Source organism: Lycium ferocissimum, chromosome 11, assembly GCF_029784015.1.
Source record: "Lycium ferocissimum isolate CSIRO_LF1 chromosome 11, AGI_CSIRO_Lferr_CH_V1, whole genome shotgun sequence".
NCBI classification, from domain to species: Eukaryota; Viridiplantae; Streptophyta; class Magnoliopsida; order Solanales; family Solanaceae; genus Lycium; species Lycium ferocissimum.
In genome coordinates, this window is record NC_081352.1 from 35,081,497 (window position 1) to 35,100,388 (window position 18,892).

The window sequence follows — 18,892 nt, forward strand, 5'->3', positions numbered from 1 at the left end:
TAATTATTAGAATTTAGTGATTTGTCATGATTCATGATATATGTTAGTAAAATATTAATAAGTAGGTGCAATGGCTACTGAAGTTTGAAATACTAACAAATATGACAAAAGTTTGCACTTTTATGTAGACAGAATTGATAGGATCCCATTAAACAAAACTTCACACCCAAATCAAGTTCTCCTAGCTAGACTCCCATGTTCAGAAGTGTCTCAATTTACTTCCTTATTTATATCAACGTAATATTTCCTCAGTTGCTTTCTTCTAGTTCAACTCATTCTTGTTAATGTCAATGTCACTACTAAAGAGAAAGTATATTCAACCTTTGATTCATGACCAAATAACAATAATAATAAAAAGATAGCACGGAAGAAATTTAATAAGGTATTAGCAATAAGCAGAAAAAGTATTTTTTTCATGGAAATAAGCAAAAAGGAAAAGTCCAACTAGATTTTCATGAAGATGTCGGTAAAATTCTCCCTTAAATATGCAATATTTTTTCTATTATTCGATAAAAAAAGAAAATACAACAGTTCTTAAAAATCATTACTTACACATTTCCAATCATAAGAGCTTATGTCGCCTTCATTCTTGTTGTGTCCTTGGTTCATTTTGTGAAAGGGGACAAACTAGGCTTTCAATGTAGATTTCCGCCAGGAGACCACAATCAAATTTAGGACATTTTGGAAATCTGAGCGAGTTGTCATTTGGATTGTATATCGTCAAAGTATCATCAAGCATAAGCAAAAATTCACCTCTTTTTGACAAATAAAAAGATTGAGAAAACAAATAACCCACGGGGTCTGGAGTATAATTGATGGTAAACATCTTTATCCATGATTGTTTTTCTCCATACTCCTTCATATACCACACATCTACGTGATTAGTTGGATTACTACAAATCGCAGAAAGATTACTTTCAAACACTCCCAACATGAGAGTACCATCCTGTTCTCCATAGCAGGGTCGATCTACATTTCTCCATTTCTCATCAGCCAAATCAAAAGAGGTTATGTTCCAGCCACTTTCAAAACCAAGACCAGCCGTAGTAGCCCAATGAAGCTTCCCGTTCACAAACTTACCCGAACTAATTAATCTAGCCCCATTCTGAGGACAATCAATTCTTCGCCAGGAATCATTCTTTAGGCTATAAATATCGACCTCTTGAGTATCATGCCGATCTATCATAGTAAACATACGCACTACCTTATAGTCATCATATATCTCATCATATCCAAGACCATATACAAAGCCTTCACTTTTCCTTGAGTTAATTTCAAAATCAGGCAATTTCTTGTACTTTCTAATGGACGGATTCCATAGAAAATTTTCTTTTTCCCCATTTACAAGGCAAATCAACCCATTGATAGAACCCTCAATAAAAACATATATAGAGGATCTTTTCATGGGATAATCCAAGTCAGATTCCTCAATAATAGACTCATCATAAAGTAAAGACTTAAGAGAGCAGTCCTTAATATTGAATTCAGGTTGAGGAATCCACAACATAACCCTATGGTTGGTGTAGTCCATGTTATTCTTAGCTGATAAACTCATATGGGATTTGATAAACTTAGGGCTACATATCAAAGCAAGCCAAGATTTTGAAACGGACCTGAATCGCAAGAGAGATTTCACTGGAAGCCTTGAGAGGATTTCAGTAACGAGATCAAAGGAAGACAAGATTTTTTGTTCATGAGATTCTGAATTTTCTTGCTTTCCTTCACTATTGTCTCCATTTAGTTTTTCTCCAGGTAGCATTTTGAATATGGTGATTCTTTGTGAAAATGTTGGAGCTTATAAAGAAAGAAAGAAAGAAAGCAAGAACATAGAAATGATGGAGCTAATAAAGAAAAAAAGTAATTCATATTACTAAAATAATGTACTATATCTCACTTCATATTACCACCCACATTTGGAAAGAAAGTTATATGTAAGTATCTTTTCAAAATGAGTTACTAATTTTTATGTACCTAAATTCTGAATATTTTTTAAACTATTAAATTATTTTTGAATGTCAATTTATGATTGGACTATGGTGAAGTCAGGATGTAACTCAGTGATCAATGAAGTTTGACAGAGCCATAGTGAGACCAAATGTTTAAGTTTAGCAGAGGCTAAAATTGCTAAGTGATTCTTTTTCATCGGTGAGAGCATTGGTGGATATATACACTTGCTGGGTACATTTATTAGCGAAAGTATCAGGTATACAATGAGTTAATTGAGGTGCGCGTAAGCTGTCTCGAACCAATATTATTAAAAAACAAAAAGATGATATTATGAGTTGGCGAACCGAATATGAACCTTACAAAACTTTACATAAGTTGTGAAATATAAAGCATTAGAGTCATTATCGACGCCGCCATAAAACTATAGTTACCCTGTAGATTTTTTTTTTTTTTTTTTTTTTGTTTTGTTTTTTTGAAATATAAAGCATTAGATTCATTATCGAGGCCGCCATAAAACTATAGTTATTCTGTAGATTTTTTTTTTTTTTTTCCATTTTATGCTGGTACATCCATTGTTGGAGACATTCTTTGAAAATCTGAAAACATATCTCTACGCGGACGGACTAAAATAGTACGTACTGATAAAGTCGTAAAAAATGTTTAGAAAAAAATACTTTATATGTGATGGTTATGTAATTAATGATAGTACAGAAAAATATACTTTTGTATTGGATTAAATTCTAAGTATATATAAATAGGTAATGTAATTATTTTTACATTATTAGATTACTTAGAAGATAAGCATATTAAGTCGTACTAATCACCTTAACATAAAACAAGCATCTACTATAATATGTAAATCCACTATCATAAAGAAATCACCTACATAAGTTAAATCCTACAATAAATAAATGTGAACCTGGCAGTGTACAAATTATTTACACGATTAATTAAATTCTTCATTACTATATGGCTTATGCATATGCGGCCCTCTAAACTTGTCTCTTTTTTTCATTTTGGCACCTTAACTAAGTGTTGTTCCCATTGAACCCCTGAACTCGTCCTCAAGTATGTCTATCAAACCCCCTAAATCTGAAATTTATTAGAAGCAGAATTAAATTGGGGAACTGAAGGTGGAGTAATATTTTAGACATGTGGTAAGCTATTCTTTAGGTCACGGATGTGTCGGTTTCTGCTGGTTTTGCTTTTCCAGTGCCCGCTTAGTTAAGAGCTACTCTTTTTTCTCCTCTCAATTGCTACTAATCTTAGCTAAAAGATGACATAATTAAATTAAAATATATATTAACATGTTGCTACATTGAAGATGGAATACTATGTAAGTCGGATGTGTTTGATATACACACTTGAGGATGAGTTCAGAGGTTCAATATGAACAACACTTAGTTGAGTTGTCAAAATAAAATTTAAAAAAAAAAAAAAAAAAAAAACAAGTTTAGGGGGCCGCATATGCATTAGACCTTAATATATATTGCGCAAAGCATATGTAGGCATGATGGCCTTCAATCCATATAATTCTGGCATGGGTCGTTTTCCTTTTTGCGCTACCTTCAATTTCCCTGATTTTCATTTTTATCTTCTTAGAACTGATTGAATGACTGGGGATAGTACAGTAACTGTCGTGTGGTTTGAGGGCTATTACGTTAGGAGCAGGGTTTACATAAAGGACACCCAAAAAATTAGCGGCTGCGGGTTCCGGCCCAGTTACCCGAAAAAATATAGTGCCTGCGAGCTAAAAAATAACCTATATATGTTTGATCTATTATTACTGCCTCTTCGTGCAATAATACGACTTTAATTTCTTGGAAAATGGCTAATATGATGAACGTTGTTAAATGTGAAAGCATTAGATCAATATTTTATGGCGGCAGACATAAAATTAGACCTTATATTGTTTTCTTTTTATGCTGATAAAAAATATTTCTCCATTTCATTTTATTTAACTTAATTTAACTTGGTAAAAATGTTAAGAAAGTACTAACTAGGAAGACTTATTTTTTCTTAAATAAAATATAATAAAAAATAGAATAAGACAAATTGCTACTAACTAAAATAAGACAAAATCAAACCCCTAAAATAAAGTAAACACTTAGGAGTAATTAAGGGTGTGCTTGGTACGAAGGAAAATGTTTTCCATGGAAAATATTTCCTTGGAAAACAATTGGGTTCCTTACTTATTTTCTAGTGTTTGGTAAGTAACGGGAAAAAAAAAATACTATTCCAATAGCTTTTATATGCAATATTCTAACAAAACACAATGGGGAGGGAACTCATTGGGAAGTGGGTGTTCGTGGATAGCGGGGGTGGAATGGTCAATGGGTGGGGGAGTTGGGTGGATCAGGAGACAATGAACTTGGAATGTCAGTTATGGAACTTGTTTTCCCTACTTTCATTAGAGAGATCATTATTTTCATTTTTAAGGAATTTGTTTTACTGGAGAAAATGTTTGTTTTTTTTTACCAACCAAACATGAAAAAATTGGAGAAAATCTTTTCCTCAACACCAAACACACCCTAACTAACCAACTTTTCTAGGTTAAACTATAACTATAAAGGTAAATCTATGTTAAAATATGCTAACTATCGTCATTAACAATACTCCATATCTTTTATTCTATAAATGGAGGAAAAGATATCAAACAGAAATGGAAAGAAAAACAGTTCAACAAAAGAAAAGCCATGCATGTTGCCTGATCCCATTAGTCATTACAATTTTCGAGTGAACTGAAAAGTGAAGGGCCAACTACTACTCGATGATCAGTTCATCTATTATAAAGGCAAAATGATATAGCACATGATACAAAATTCACCTTCAATTTCTAATGAGTCGGTAGTCAGTACTGTACGTAAATAGAAAGTTGAACGGAATTGTTTGTTACCTAATCATGCTCTTACAAAATTTAAAAAATCCTAATGCTACTGTAAAAAGTTTACACTAATGAGTCTGAGTTATTACGTACTATGCAGTACTATCGATATGTTCACACCATAATATTTCTGCTGATTTTGTTGTTCATCATTCCCATCGCCAATATTGTCTTCTGAAGTACCCCATAAACGCATAGACAAGTCGAAGATTTCTCAATCAACGGGCCAGACCATATCGGGATTATCCGTCCAGTTCTCTAACAGTATTGAAATTATTCTCTAATGTTACGATCTTTGAGGATTTTCAAATTGGGGATTGAATCCATGATGTGATTGTGTCGTTCATCGGATTGTGGATATGGGAAATACCCGTTGTTGCAGTTTAAAATCACCAGATCCTGATGATCCCAATATCATTTTCATAATGATTATCATCATCCTTCACTTAACATTCTCTGATTCCATAATTAAGTTGAAGAGAAGATACCAAACAAAAGCGGAATGGGAAACAATTTCATATCAATATAACTTTCATGCATGCGACTCAATGAATAGGCAAAGCAAGTATAAAAGACAAAAATGATATACATGTAATATTAACTAGATTCGTTTAGTATGCTTTTCTTTTTATTCTCTTATAAATTTTCTAAAAGTGCTGCTATGAAGACTTCGACCTTGAATATCAGAAATGGAATACTAGCTCCAGTTTCTCACTCTATCAACAGTTGCATCAACTAGATAATAATCTCCGAAATTAGCCCATATACCCACAGACAAGTAATAGAAACTTTCGCGATAAATGGGATGTATTATTGAAGAATCTATATCCGAATTAATAGTCAAACTGAAAAGTGCAAGACATACTAATAATCGAAGATCAGTTCATCTATTATTGAGTAATGTATGTAGCACATTAAATGAACTCACAAAATCACCTTTCTAAGTCGCTGTAGTGTACATGTATGGAAAGTTGAAAGAATGAATGTTTAGCTCATCATGCTCCTACAAATTTTGCCAATGCTGCTAGAAGATTTATACTAATGAGAAATTAAAAGAAATGTCTGATTTCCACTTTCTTATTCATGAAGTACTAGGACTCCGTCTTCTTTTACCTTCAGAATTACCCCATATTCGCTTACACCAGTTGAAGATTTCTTGATCAATGGGTCGGTCCATATCTGGATTATCTCCAAGACGATTGAAATTTTCCTGAAATGATACGATCTTTTTCGCTAATTTCAATCGGGGGATCTTTAAGTTGGGAATTGCATCCTTGACGTGGAAGTATAGGTTTACGGAGTGTGGATCTAGGAAATACCTATTTTTACACTTGTATTTCCAAATGGACTCTAAAATCGCCAAATCCAAATGATCATCATTTCCGTTGTAAGCATCTTTGTTTAACTCATCATCATCTTTTAAGCATTTTTCAGTCATTTGTTGTTTTCCCTTTTTAGCAGCTTTTCGTTTTCTTTCTTCTTCATCTTCATCTTTTTCTTCTTTGTCGTTGTCTTTATTTTCTTCTTTTTCTCTTTTCTCTTCTTTGCCATCATCATCTTGTCCTGATTCTTGATTTCCACTTTGATCATTTAGTTCAGAATTTTGATGATTTCCACTATCTTCTCCTCCTGCATTCTCTCTTTTTTCTTCATGACTTTCACCTTCCCCTGTTTCTTCGGCTTCATCTTCTTGTCCATTGTTGTTTTCTTGATTTCCACTCTCTTTTTCTTCTTCATCAATACTACTGCGTAGTCTTTTACGTTCATAATTCAATGCAAAGACAGTGGAATTAGTTGAACAAGCGTCAGAGATAGTAACAACTTCTTCATCTTCGTTCTTGATAATTTCACTGGATAACTCGTCACATAGTACCTCTGTTTCAATGGCGGCTTTATTTTCTGGTAGATTATTATTTTTGTTGATGCTCTTTGACTGTGGAAGATGAGGATCAGTAATTGGTGATGATGAAGATGAAATTGGTTCTTCCATTTTTACAGAGAATATAATTTGAGTGCAAAACTGAAAGGAAAAGAAGTAAAGATTTTGCACTTGTTTCGAATATAAAGTGATTGAAGAGATGGTTAACCGCCGCTAAATAGTAGAACTAATTTTACTTCTACACCCCTGATAGTAGCATGATCTGATCACAGTGAAAAGGTTCACTAACAAGATTGGTTTAACTTTATTACTGCTGTATATTTTGTAGACGCTTAATTTTAGCCTCTATAATCCAAACATAGTGTCTAAGTCTTTTAGCTTATTCAATTTTGAGGATTAGCTTAGAAGTGTATGTGCAGGCAACTATCATAAAATTAGAGTTTTTCTTTCTTTTTTTCTAAGTGCTGATAAAAAATATCCAATGTTAGAGATGCCAATGAGTACCGTAAAGATGCGGATATTAAGATGGACGTGCAATCACACAAGATTAGATAAAATAAAATAAAAAAGAGATCATATCTGTCAAAAAGTAAAAGTAGCACACAAAGGTTGCTTGAGATGGTTTAGTTCTGTCATTGCATCGATCTCCAGATGCACCACTAAGTACGTGTGAAATCATGGTGAGTGAAGGTATTAAAAGAAAGTTATCTCCAAAAACCTACAAATTCTTTAAATCAATGCAGATTTAATTAAAGATTGAGACCAATGAAGAAAAAGATTTCTATAGGCTATAATTATTGAAAATAATATATTTTACTCATGTTAATAACTTTACTTGTGGTCCTATACTTTCTAGAAGTTTTTCAGCGCTATTAAAGATTCTTATGCTAGTAGAAAATTCAGAGAGAACTTCTCGGTTGGTTTACATTTTTATTTTATTTTCATTTAGTATAATATTAACCTGAAATGATTCTAGTTGGGGAAACATGATAGAGTTTATTCTCTCCAAATAATCCGTCTTTATACTAGTTCTTTTGGGTATTTGGTTGGGTGTTAAAAATATATTAATACAATGTTTAGCTTGACAACATTTTTAGCATATCAATATGATTATTTTTCTTTTCCATGTTTTAACCTTAGCATTGATTACCTAATCCTCAAATTATTACTCAAGATCTTAAACTGAACAACAATTACTATTGATATTATGGTAAAATACTCATATCAATTATTATTTCTTAAAGGATGTATATAGACCAAATTGAACAAGTAAAAGTGAACAGAGGGAGTGTATCCAACCACAACTTGTGACATAGTTGTTGTAATGTTTGAGACCATCCAACATAATTAATACTAACATGTATGAATGATCATTATGTAATTACAATATTGAAGTTATATATATACTCTATTTTCACCCTCATACTCTGAAGCCCTTCAAATAAGTTGGCACATATGGAATAGCATATAAGTTTTTTTCAACGTTCCAAACATTAATACTAAGTCCTTATAAAGGCAAACACACCGATTTCATGTATGAATGATTTCATTATGTAATTACATTTTATGATTTTTTTATATATATATATATATATATATATATATATAATGTTTTTATCACTATTGGGAAAAAAAAAGCAAACGAGAAAATCGAATAACCGAGAAAAATCCCTTCAAATAAGTTGGGACATATGGAATAGCATATAACAACGTTCCAAACATTAATACTAAGTCCTTATAAAGGCAAATACACCTCATGTATGAATGATCATTATGTAATTACGTAGGATAGGATATTTGTAAAGTAAACTTTATATATATATATATATATATATATATATATATATATATATATATATATATATATATATATATATATATATATATATATATATGTATATAAAGGCAAATACACCTCATGTATGAATCATGATCATTATGTAATTACAGTATTAAAGATTTATTTTATACGTTATATATGAATATAGGTTATATGCTATTCCATATTCCCAATTTATTTGAAGGGCTTCAGAGTATGAGGGTGAAAATAGACTATAAATTTACATATATATTTTTGAAATATTTTAAAATAAAATTAACATTATTGAAAACTATAGAAGAAATATATACTACAAGTCAACATAACTAATAATTCAAAATATTTTTTAAAAGTTTGAAAAAATTATAGCTAGAAAAACTCTATTTGACTCCCAATACATAACAGAGGAAATATTTATTTAAGGTTGGTGTTACTGATTCTTAATTTATAGCTAAGCTTGGCAGCATCATCACATACAATAATTAGATCTGTTTGTTCCTCGTTAAAATATGCCAACTATCTTCATTTTTCTCTTTAATTAGTCGAAAGGACTAACACTTTTAAGTTGAAGAGAAAATAGAGAAACAGTTCGACCAAAAAAAAAAAAAAAGCCCCTTCAATCTTCATGTAAGTTCACGATGATCACTTCATCTAGTCAAAAGGCTAATTTATACGCATGCACATTTGACAAATTCACAAAATCAGCCTTCTAATGAGTTGAAAGACAAAATTAGCATATATATTTGCCCCTGCATGTAATACTAACTAGATTCCTTTAATATGCTTTTCACCTGTAACAATAACATATGCTCTTATAAAATTTCTAAAAGTACTACTATGAAGACTTCGACCTTGAATATCAGACATGGATCACTAGCTCCATTTTCTCACGTTATCATTAGTCGCATCTAGCTCTTCGTTTCTCATGTTTACACATCAACATTCTCAACTGGATAATACTCCCGCAAATTACACCCATAAACCCATAGACAAGTAGAAACTTTCGCCATAAACGGGGTGTATTATTGAAAAATGTCTATATCCCAATTAATAGTCAAACTGAAAAGAATCAAGATCAAGACAAACTAATAATCGAATCAAGATCAATTCATCTAAGTCTAAAGGCCGAGTAATGTATGTAAGCACATTAAACGAACTAACAAAATGACCTTTCTAAGTCACTGTATAGTACATATATGGAAAGTTGAAAGAATGAATGTTTTAGCTCATCACGCTCCTACAAATTTTTTAAAACCCTAATGCTGCTGTAAGATTTATACTCCTAAAAAACTGTCTGATTTCCACTCTCATCAGTACTAGGACGGCGTCTTCTTTTACGTTCAGAATTACCCCATATTTGGTTACACCAGTTGAAGATTTCTTCATCAATGGGTCGGTCCATATTATCTCCTTCCGTTTCCCTAAGATTGAAATTTTCCTGAAATGATACGATCTTTTTCGCCAACTTCAATCGGGGGATTTTTAAGTTGGGAATTGCATGCTTGATGTGGACCTGTAAGTTTACGGAGTGTGGATTAATGGGTCGGTCTAAATCTGGATTTTTACACTTGTATTTCCAGATGGACTCTAAAATCACCAAATCCAGATGATCATCATCTTCGTAGTAAGCGTCTTTGTTTAACTCATCATCATCATCTTCTTCACATGTTTCCGTCATTTGTTGTTTTCCTTTTTTAGCAGCTTTTCGTTTTCTTTCTTTTTCTTCTTCGTTGTCGTTATCTTCATTTTCTTCTTGATTTTCATCATTTTCTCTGTTCTCTTCTTCGCCATCATCATCTTGATTTCCACTTTGATCATTTTGTTCAGAATTCTGATGATTGCCACTATTATCTTCTTCTCGTCCTTCATTCTCTCTATGTTCTTCATGATTTTCACCTTCTCCTGTTTCTTCGGTTTCATCTTCTTGTCCATTGTTGTTTTCTTGGGTTCCACTCTCATCTTCTTCATCTAGTTCAGATTCTTGATTTCCATTCTGTCCTTCTGCTTCATTAATTCTGTCTAATTTAATCGCATCAGTACTAGGACTGCTTAATCTTTTATGTTCATCCAATGCGAAGACTGTGCAATTAGTTGAGCAAGAATCAGAGATAGTAACAACTTCTTTCTTCACAATTTCACAGAATGACTCGTCACATAGTTCATCCTTTGCTTCTTTTCCATTGTTGTGTTCTTGATTTCCACTCTTTTCTTTTTCTTCTTCTTCATCAATACTAAGACTGCATACTCTTTTACGTTCAAAGTTCAATGCAAAGACAGTGGAATTAGTAGAACCAGCATCAGAGATAGTAACAACAACTCCTTTCTTGATAATTTCACTGAATGACTCGTCACATAATAGCACTGTTTCAAGATTATTGTTTCTGTCAATGTGATATGACTGTGGAATTAGTGATAATGAAGATGAAATTGGTTCTTCCATTTTTTCAGAGAAAATATTTTGAGTGCAAAACTGAAAGGAAAAGGAGTAAAAGATTTCGCACTTGTTTCCAATATAAAGTGATTGAAGAGATGGTTAACCACCGCTAAATAGTAAAAGTAATTTTACTTCTATAACCCTGATAATATGTCTGATCACAGTGAAATTGGTTTAACTTTTTTACTGCTGTATATTTTGTAGACACTTCAATTTTACCCTTCTCACTTAATTCAACAATAAAAAAAAATGGGGTCTTATTTCTAGCTTATTCAATTTCTTTGCACTTTTTCTTACGCAAAACTAATGATAAAAGATTTTTTTAAAATGTTTCAATATTGTAAAAAGAATCACAAAATAATTTATTTGGAAAACATTCGAGCATATTTTTCTAGTCTTCTTTTTGGTACATTTGTTTAAACAAAGAGAAATATAGTATTCCATCATTTGTAATTTGCATAATTTAGTTGATAACAAAAAGAAAATTAGGGAGTACAAAAAATGTTTGAATCTTGTTCTCAAATATAAGTCAACTTTGTAATTATTTAGTTCCTTGTAAAATCTCTAGTTGTTCATTTTGTGTGTGAGTGAAATCTTTATCGCTTTTAATGTTTTTCAATTTTTTTCTCTTTATATAGCCACATAAAATATTACGCCGGTGTCATATTTTCAGCTTATAAAATATTAATATAGGAAAATTATGCTCTATGGGTCAATTCCAAACAAGTCGGATAAGCTATATGATCGGTACCAATGTAACATTGGAACAAAAGTCTTAAATGAACTTTGGATTTGTGAGACAAATGCAGTAGATGGTATTTCAGAATCATGTTTCTGTTTGCTTTATACTGCAAAAGATGTCCAGGAAAACAAATAAGAACGAGCTTCAATGGAGAACACAAGCAATTGTGTGGGCATAATGATCTTGTTCTAGGTGTTCGTCTCGTCAATTATATACTTCAAAAGATATCCACAATAAAATAAAGTTACAACAAACAGAGATAAAGTAGTAAAAATGGAAAGTTACAACACTCAGGTAACTTCGTGAAAGAACATCAGCAGATAAATGTTTCAAAGGGAAAGCCCTTGCTATTACAGATACACAGGCAGTATTCTCTCTCCACTATACAAATCGAAGGTGGATTCGGTTAGAGGTGTGTTTTCCTTCTGTTAAAAATCATATGCCAATCATATAGAATACAGATCACACGCGGTTCCTAAAACTAGAACGAGAGTTCTATAAAAAAAATTGAAAATTAGCCAATGCTCAAGCGAGAATCCAATGGACGCATGCTTGTTTGACGTCTTGGAATCCCAATCTCACACGCATTAACCCTTGCTGCAAATCGGAGTGAACATAGGGACTCACCAGTAGAAGAAGGATCTGGTGATACATTGACAAACATCAACGTCTTCGAGTCACCACCTAGACAAGGCTGATTAAACATGCAACGGTCAGAGATAAGGTACTAACAATCTGCATTAGTAATAACAACATATTCCATTTTTGGAAACAGATGCAACTGTCCATTGTAGCTCAAAAACACTACTTCAAAACACGAGTCATTCTTTATTTTAATTTGGGGTAAAAGAAATTTTACCTGGAGAAGGTATGTAAGCTTTGAGTTCCTAAATGGCACATGCTCCTCTTTCTTTGCAAGAGCAAATATAACATCACTTAAAGACGACAGACTCTTGTTGATAGCCTGAACAAAAGTCAGAGATAGTTTAGAATATGTTCAGCCTAAATTTCTAGAAATAGGAAGCTCTTAAAAGAGAATGATAACTCAAATACCTGAGTTTCTTTCAACCGATCTCCAGTAGACATACTCTTAGATAGACGCTCACTGCCAGCAAGATCAATCAAATTGAGTACGCCTTTTACTTGTTGCTCTGTGCTCTACACATGGGGGCATGAAACTATTAGTCAATTTAAAAACCTAGTTCTGAAATAGGCAATGCAAATGGCATGCTATACACAGAAGATTGTCATGAATGTTCTCACCTCATTAACACCCGAAATTCTCAAAGTGAAAACAAAATGACTTCTTGAAGAATTTTCATTCATCTGAGTCTTGCCAACAGACCTACATAACATCATAAATTCAGTAAAGGTTTCAAAAATTAAAAACCTTTTGAGTCCAAAATACAGGAACTGTATGCAAAGGCTGATGATAGATTAAATATAAAACTTAATTTTAGAAAATAGATACTGAGAAAAAAGAGATTAATACCTGCTTTGTGCAGCCCGCCTTAGAAGAGAAGAAACCTTGCTACTACTTTGAACATCTACAACTGTCAGGTCAGAGACATGGGTATGGCCATTTGGATCATGTTTGATTGTATATTGCTTTGCGCCATTTTCTGGTCTGGACGCATCAAAACCTGACAAAAGGTCCCGAATAGTCTCGTTGTATATTTCAAGCATTGAAACCTATAGATAATGAGGAAACCCAATATCAGAAGAGAAACAAAGAGAGGGATAAACAATATAGAAAGAGAAACAGACTCAGTAACTGGATCAAGAAGAGTTACAATTTCTCACCTGCATTTCATATTTCCACCCTTGTGCTTGAAGAGACTGTCGGGTCTCAAATACCTGTTCTAAAGTGCGGGGTATTAGTCCTTTATTCTCTGAACTTTCTGGGTTGCCCATCATTGTATGTGTCTTGCCAGAACCAGTTTGACCATAAGCAAATATGCAAACCTGAAAAAATAGATGACAATCAGGTAGGGGTCAGCTTTTCTGTGATTATTAATAATTTGACATATCAAAAGAAAATGAATCTATCGCTCCCTGCATTTCATTTTATCTGGCGGTGTTTGTCTGGATGCTTTTCTGTGATTATTAATAATTTGACATATCAAAATAAAATGAATTTGGCATATACATGTCATCCGGTGTTTTGGAACGGAGGTTGTGATCTTTGGCATATATAAAAGTATCCTTGGAACTTGTGATCTTATTTCATTGAGAGTCAAATGGGAAGCTTAAGCAAATACAAAGCTCCCTCTTTTCTCTTTTGGATGAATAGGGTGGTTCAGAAGGTGCTTTCTGATCTATAGTCCCTCGGAGAAAGTTAAGGAGTTTCCAAATATAGAAAGATGACATCCTTTTAGGGACAGACTAAAAAGAAAAAGAGCTTTACATATAAAATCGAACACAAGGGATAGCATTTTTCACATAAAACAATAGTGAACAGAAACCACAATAGCCAACGTCAATTGTTTTTCCTTTTTAACACAAGACTACTGAATTGTGGTCATACAAAAAGTTCAAACATATATCACCTTATAACCGTCGAGAGCACTCTGTACAAGCTGGGAAATCTCAACAAAAACATCTTCTTGTGAAGCCTCGGGCGTGAAAACTTTGTCAAATGTGAAGGAATGCTTTTGTCCTTGGTAATACAAATATCAAATCAATGTTAACATACATTAAAGCAAAGCTAAACAAAATACAAATACTATCTGCTTCAATGTGATAGAAATAAATACTCACCATTTTGTGCCAAGTCAATGCCTCTCCCTTGTGCTTCCATTGAGGTTGGAAAAGAGATGGCATTTGCTTCTGCACCAACACAATCTTCAGATAATAAAGGTCTCACTCTACAGAAAACCCGTATATTGCCTTTCAATTCCTGTATCAGAAAGATTCATAAGTAAACCTTTGGTGAACTTTCAAGATATTAGTTGCATATCATGTGTGTGAAACTTACCAGTATAGTATTGTGCAATTTTTTCCGAAGTTTCTCCCCTTCCACAACTTTTGTTTCTGCATCAGCAAGACGCAGACGCAAATCAAAAATTATTTTCTTCTGCTCCTCATATCCTGTTCTGGTTTCAAGTGCTGACATGTCGGACATCTGAAAAAGTGGTAAAATATTTAAGAGGAATATCTTTTTATGCTTATAAAGGTAAAATGGACCGTAGAAATCCCAGAAAGGAAAAGAAATCTCAATGTGCACAGCGAAAGTATGTTTTTATGCCAAATTGTAACGCACCTCTAATCTCTTCTCCGCAAAAGTAAGTTTCTCTTGCAATCTGTTTATTTGTTCAGATTGAGACAGACAACTAGCCTGAGGAATAAAGTCAAAGATGGCTATTTACTACAATAAAAATGGCTATGTGAAGTTCAGAAAAACAAATAAAACCAGACGGACCTCCAGTTCGTTTGCCCTTACTGACATGTTCTCTAACTCAGCAACAGATTTCCCAGTACATTCCTTACATTTCAGTAATTCAGCATTTAGAACCTGGACTTGATGCAACTGTTGATCACGATCATCCCTCATCTTTTGTAAATCTCCCCGTAAACATCCAACTTCATTTGCTAAAGTTTCTTTTTGTTTGACAGCCTCATCTTGAACAGCCTTTTTAAGTCATAAGAGAAAATAAGAATATGACTTAGTAGATGACAAACAGTAGCTATTCTTCAGCTTATACAGCCTACCAGTCCAGATATGAAAAGTAGGGGTAAAATTAGATATTTAAAGACATCAACAAACCAAGCAAATACTACTCTGGATAAAAACACCATGTAAAGAAAATACTAAAATTCATAAACATCATCTTTAGAAATCTGACTAGTGCGATAACGCGTCAAATTTAGCTACCGGACCATACGGTTAGTTGTTGGCACAGGTTTCAGAAAGCAACAAACTAAGCTTCAAGTGAAAAAAGCAATTTAAAAGCTAGTGAGCAGATATTTCACATTGCTGCAGATTAGAAGTTAACTTAACAGGATGCTAGATATAAGTGTTCCAAAAGAGGAAATGGAGAAAAACAAGCTCCACAGATGCTAACAGCCGGAGAAAAGAAAACAAAATGAAAATCTAAAAACTTACTCTAGAAGAAGAGAGCTGTTCCTGCAAAGAAGTATAGTGACCCCTGAGAGTGCTGAGATTTTCAAAAACTGCAGCTTTCTCCTTCTCCACACGCTTCAATGTTTCATTTGTCGAAGCAAGTTCAGACTGGAGCTTACTGTTGTACTGCTGTAAACTTGTATTGTACTCCTGTAACCGCTTGTACATTTCATTTAATGATTGAATCTGCAGATATTAAGCAAGATGTTAGTTCAACCAAACAATTCACAACTATAATCGAACCAAAACAATATCTTGTACATCTCCTTACCTTTTGATTCGCACTTGAATTGTCTTGTTGAGATCTCTTGAGCTCTTCAGAAACTGAAGCTTGCAGTTTCTCTGCTGCATCTCTAGCCTCTTTCTCTCTACTAAAAGAATCCATCGCTTCCTGATCAAAATGTTGAGTAATTCAGAGACAAAGCTGCGATAAAAATCCCAAATTTAAGAAATGAGATCTTTTCCCCGCCTCCTACCAATTTGGCTGACTCCTCTTTTGCACACTTTTCTTGCAGAGCATCGATAGTTTTCCTTAACTCCATTATGATTGAGTTCAATTCTTCCTCTTTGGCTTTCATTAACACCTCTAATAAAAATGCAAAAGAGCTAGCGTAAGTCAGTAATTCATTGGACCGCACTAACTTATACAGGAAGAAAACAATCATACCCATCTCGTTGCACTTCTTTTCTGCTGACTCTAACAAAGTTCTAAGCGATGCCTGTTGTGTGACATTGTTTTCTTCAAGCTGCTGGAACCACTTAATGCAAAGCTTAAGTCTTCTTATATATTCTGACATGAGATCACACTTTTCCTAATAGAAACAATTTAAATTTTTATATCAATAAACACGAAGCAGAAATCCAATTAACATTTCTGCAACATAGCAAGTAAAATTGCAAATTAACCTATAGTACAACCATTACCTTAGTGTTAAACTTGTTCTTAGTTTTCAATTTCTCGGTGAGTAAAGCTTCCACATCCTCTTTAGTAAACTCGAAAACAGGGCTATCTGAACCAGTAGTACTCGGCGGTCCACTGGCTGGAGCCAGATCCGGAGCCGTATTCACCACTGATAATGCTTGCCTAGTTGGTCTACCACTAGTAGCTGCAGTCGGCATTCTCGGATTCGCAATTTTTCTCTTCTTATCTACTGTAATTTCATCTGTTCCGTACTTACTCTGCAAACCCAAATATTTGGGAGAAATTAGGCCTTCTCGCCGTAAAAATCAAAACTAAGAAATATTTACAAATCAAAACACAAAAACAAAAAAGGGGTTGCTTCAATCAATCCAAAATAAGCCTTCATCTCAAACCCCAAAAGTTAGGAACTCCCACAAAATTACACATTTTGACCGTAAAAATCAAAACTAAGAAATACCCACAAATCAAAACCCAAAACTAAAACATGGGTAGCTTCAATCAATCCAAAATAAGCCTTACTCTGCAAACCCATAATTTAGGAACTCCCACAAAATTACACATTTTGGCCGTAAAAACCAAAACTAAAACATCGGTTGCCTCAATTAATCCAAAATAATCCTTACTCTGCAAACCCATAATTTAGGAACTCCCGCAAAATTGCACATTTTGGCCGTAAAACCCAAAACTAAAACATGGGTTGCCTCAATTAATCCAGAATAATCCTTACTCTATAAACCCAAAAATTTAGGAACTCGCCGTAAAAATCAAAACACAAAAATAAAACATGGGTTGCTTCAATCAATCCAAAATAATCCCCAAACTAAACACACTAAACTATACATACAGTGTAAAAATCAACACCTTTTGGCCATAAAAATCTAAACTAAGAAACACCCACTAATTAAAACCCAAAAATAAAACATGGGTTGCTTCAATCAATCCAAGATAAGCCAAAAAAACAGAAAACTATACATACAGAGTAAAGATTCTGATAGAGAGAGTAAATGTGCTTACATTAGAAGGGCTAGAAGGAATAGGTGCTTTGTTTTGGTTCCTTGGAGGAGCCATTTCTGAACAAAAGATTTGTAATTATGAAATGTTAATGAAGAGAGAGAGAAGAAGAGATAAAATCAGGGGATTTGATTTGGAGATGTTTGAACTTTGAAAGAGGAGTGTTGTGGGTCCTTGGATTGTAATCGAAGCTATATCACAATACTATCACTACCGTTGCTTTGAATTGCAGTAAGTAAACTGAAAAACCCACATTCACAAATTTGAGAAAAAAAATAATTACTATCTTCTTTGTATATCTCTCTCTCTCACTTTGCAAACCTAATTGGTAATTTGGTCTGTTTGAATTAATGTAAGTTAGGGATAAAACGACGTAGTTTGGAGAATGATTGACTGCCGTATTTGAAATATTTTGAAATGGGAGCGGGCGCTATGAGGCATTTTGCGATTCGTTGAAACATACAATACCTGTTATACCCCTAACGGTCTGATTTAGTATATCATTACCTGCACTTTTTTTTAAAAAAAAAAAAACTTTCCTTTCCACCTAATTCTTCTTCTCTCTCGGTTCAATTTTACGTGACACTATTTTTTTTGTAATTTGATTAAGAAAAAGTGTTTATTTTATTTTATTTTATTCTTAGTAGCAGTGACGAGTTTAGGATTTAAGCTTGATGAGCTCACCCTTCAATTTTCTTAGCATCGAACACGAGAAATGGTGTTCCGGTTGCGGATGGGTGAGTAACGCGTAAGAACCTGCCCTTGAACGGGGAACAAGAGCTGAAAACGGCGGCTAATACCCTATAGGTTGAGGAGCAAAAGGAGGAATATGCCCCAGGAGGGACTCGCGTCTGATCAGTTAGTTTGTGAGGTAGCTTATCAAGACGATGATCAGAAGATGGTCCAAGAGGATGATCAGCCATATTGTGACTAAAACATGACTCGTCTTACTTTAAAAATTGTCGGAAAAAATTGTCGGTTGATATTTAATAGTATTATAATTTTAGCAAATTTTTACACATAAATGTATGGTCTACATCGAAAGTATTAGGTTCGATCGAGTGAACCCCGTGTTGTAATACTATATTCGTCTCTATTTAATGACATGCTTTTGTAGTAAAAAAAAACTCA

The 18,892-nt window shown here is 33.5% G+C and overlaps 2 protein-coding genes across 2 annotated transcripts; both read right to left on the bottom strand.

The window, feature by feature from the left end:
* Positions 1–583: 583 nt before the first annotated feature.
* On the bottom strand, positions 584–5,563 carry LOC132038281 (F-box/kelch-repeat protein At3g23880-like). The gene is made up of 2 exons (XM_059428969.1): positions 5,547–5,563; positions 584–1,643 (listed from the first exon to the last, which is right to left on the bottom strand). The coding sequence occupies exons 1-2, from the start codon at positions 5,561–5,563 to the stop codon at positions 584–586; spliced, it is 1,077 nt and encodes a 358-aa protein (XP_059284952.1).
* Positions 5,564–12,004: 6,441 nt separating this feature from the next.
* Positions 12,005–18,099, bottom strand: LOC132035810 (kinesin-like protein KIN-14N). Its single transcript, XM_059425945.1, has 17 exons — positions 17,765–18,099; positions 16,753–17,007; positions 16,496–16,640; positions 16,305–16,414; positions 16,100–16,219; positions 15,811–16,014; positions 15,127–15,336; positions 14,968–15,042; positions 14,683–14,829; positions 14,466–14,604; positions 14,255–14,364; positions 13,509–13,670; positions 13,198–13,397; positions 12,969–13,050; positions 12,759–12,863; positions 12,565–12,669; positions 12,005–12,399 (listed from the first exon to the last, which is right to left on the bottom strand). The coding sequence occupies exons 1-17, from the start codon at positions 17,816–17,818 to the stop codon at positions 12,220–12,222; spliced, it is 2,403 nt and encodes an 800-aa protein (XP_059281928.1). The 5' UTR covers positions 17,819–18,099; the 3' UTR covers positions 12,005–12,219.
* Between the last annotated feature and the right edge of the window lie 793 nt (positions 18,100–18,892).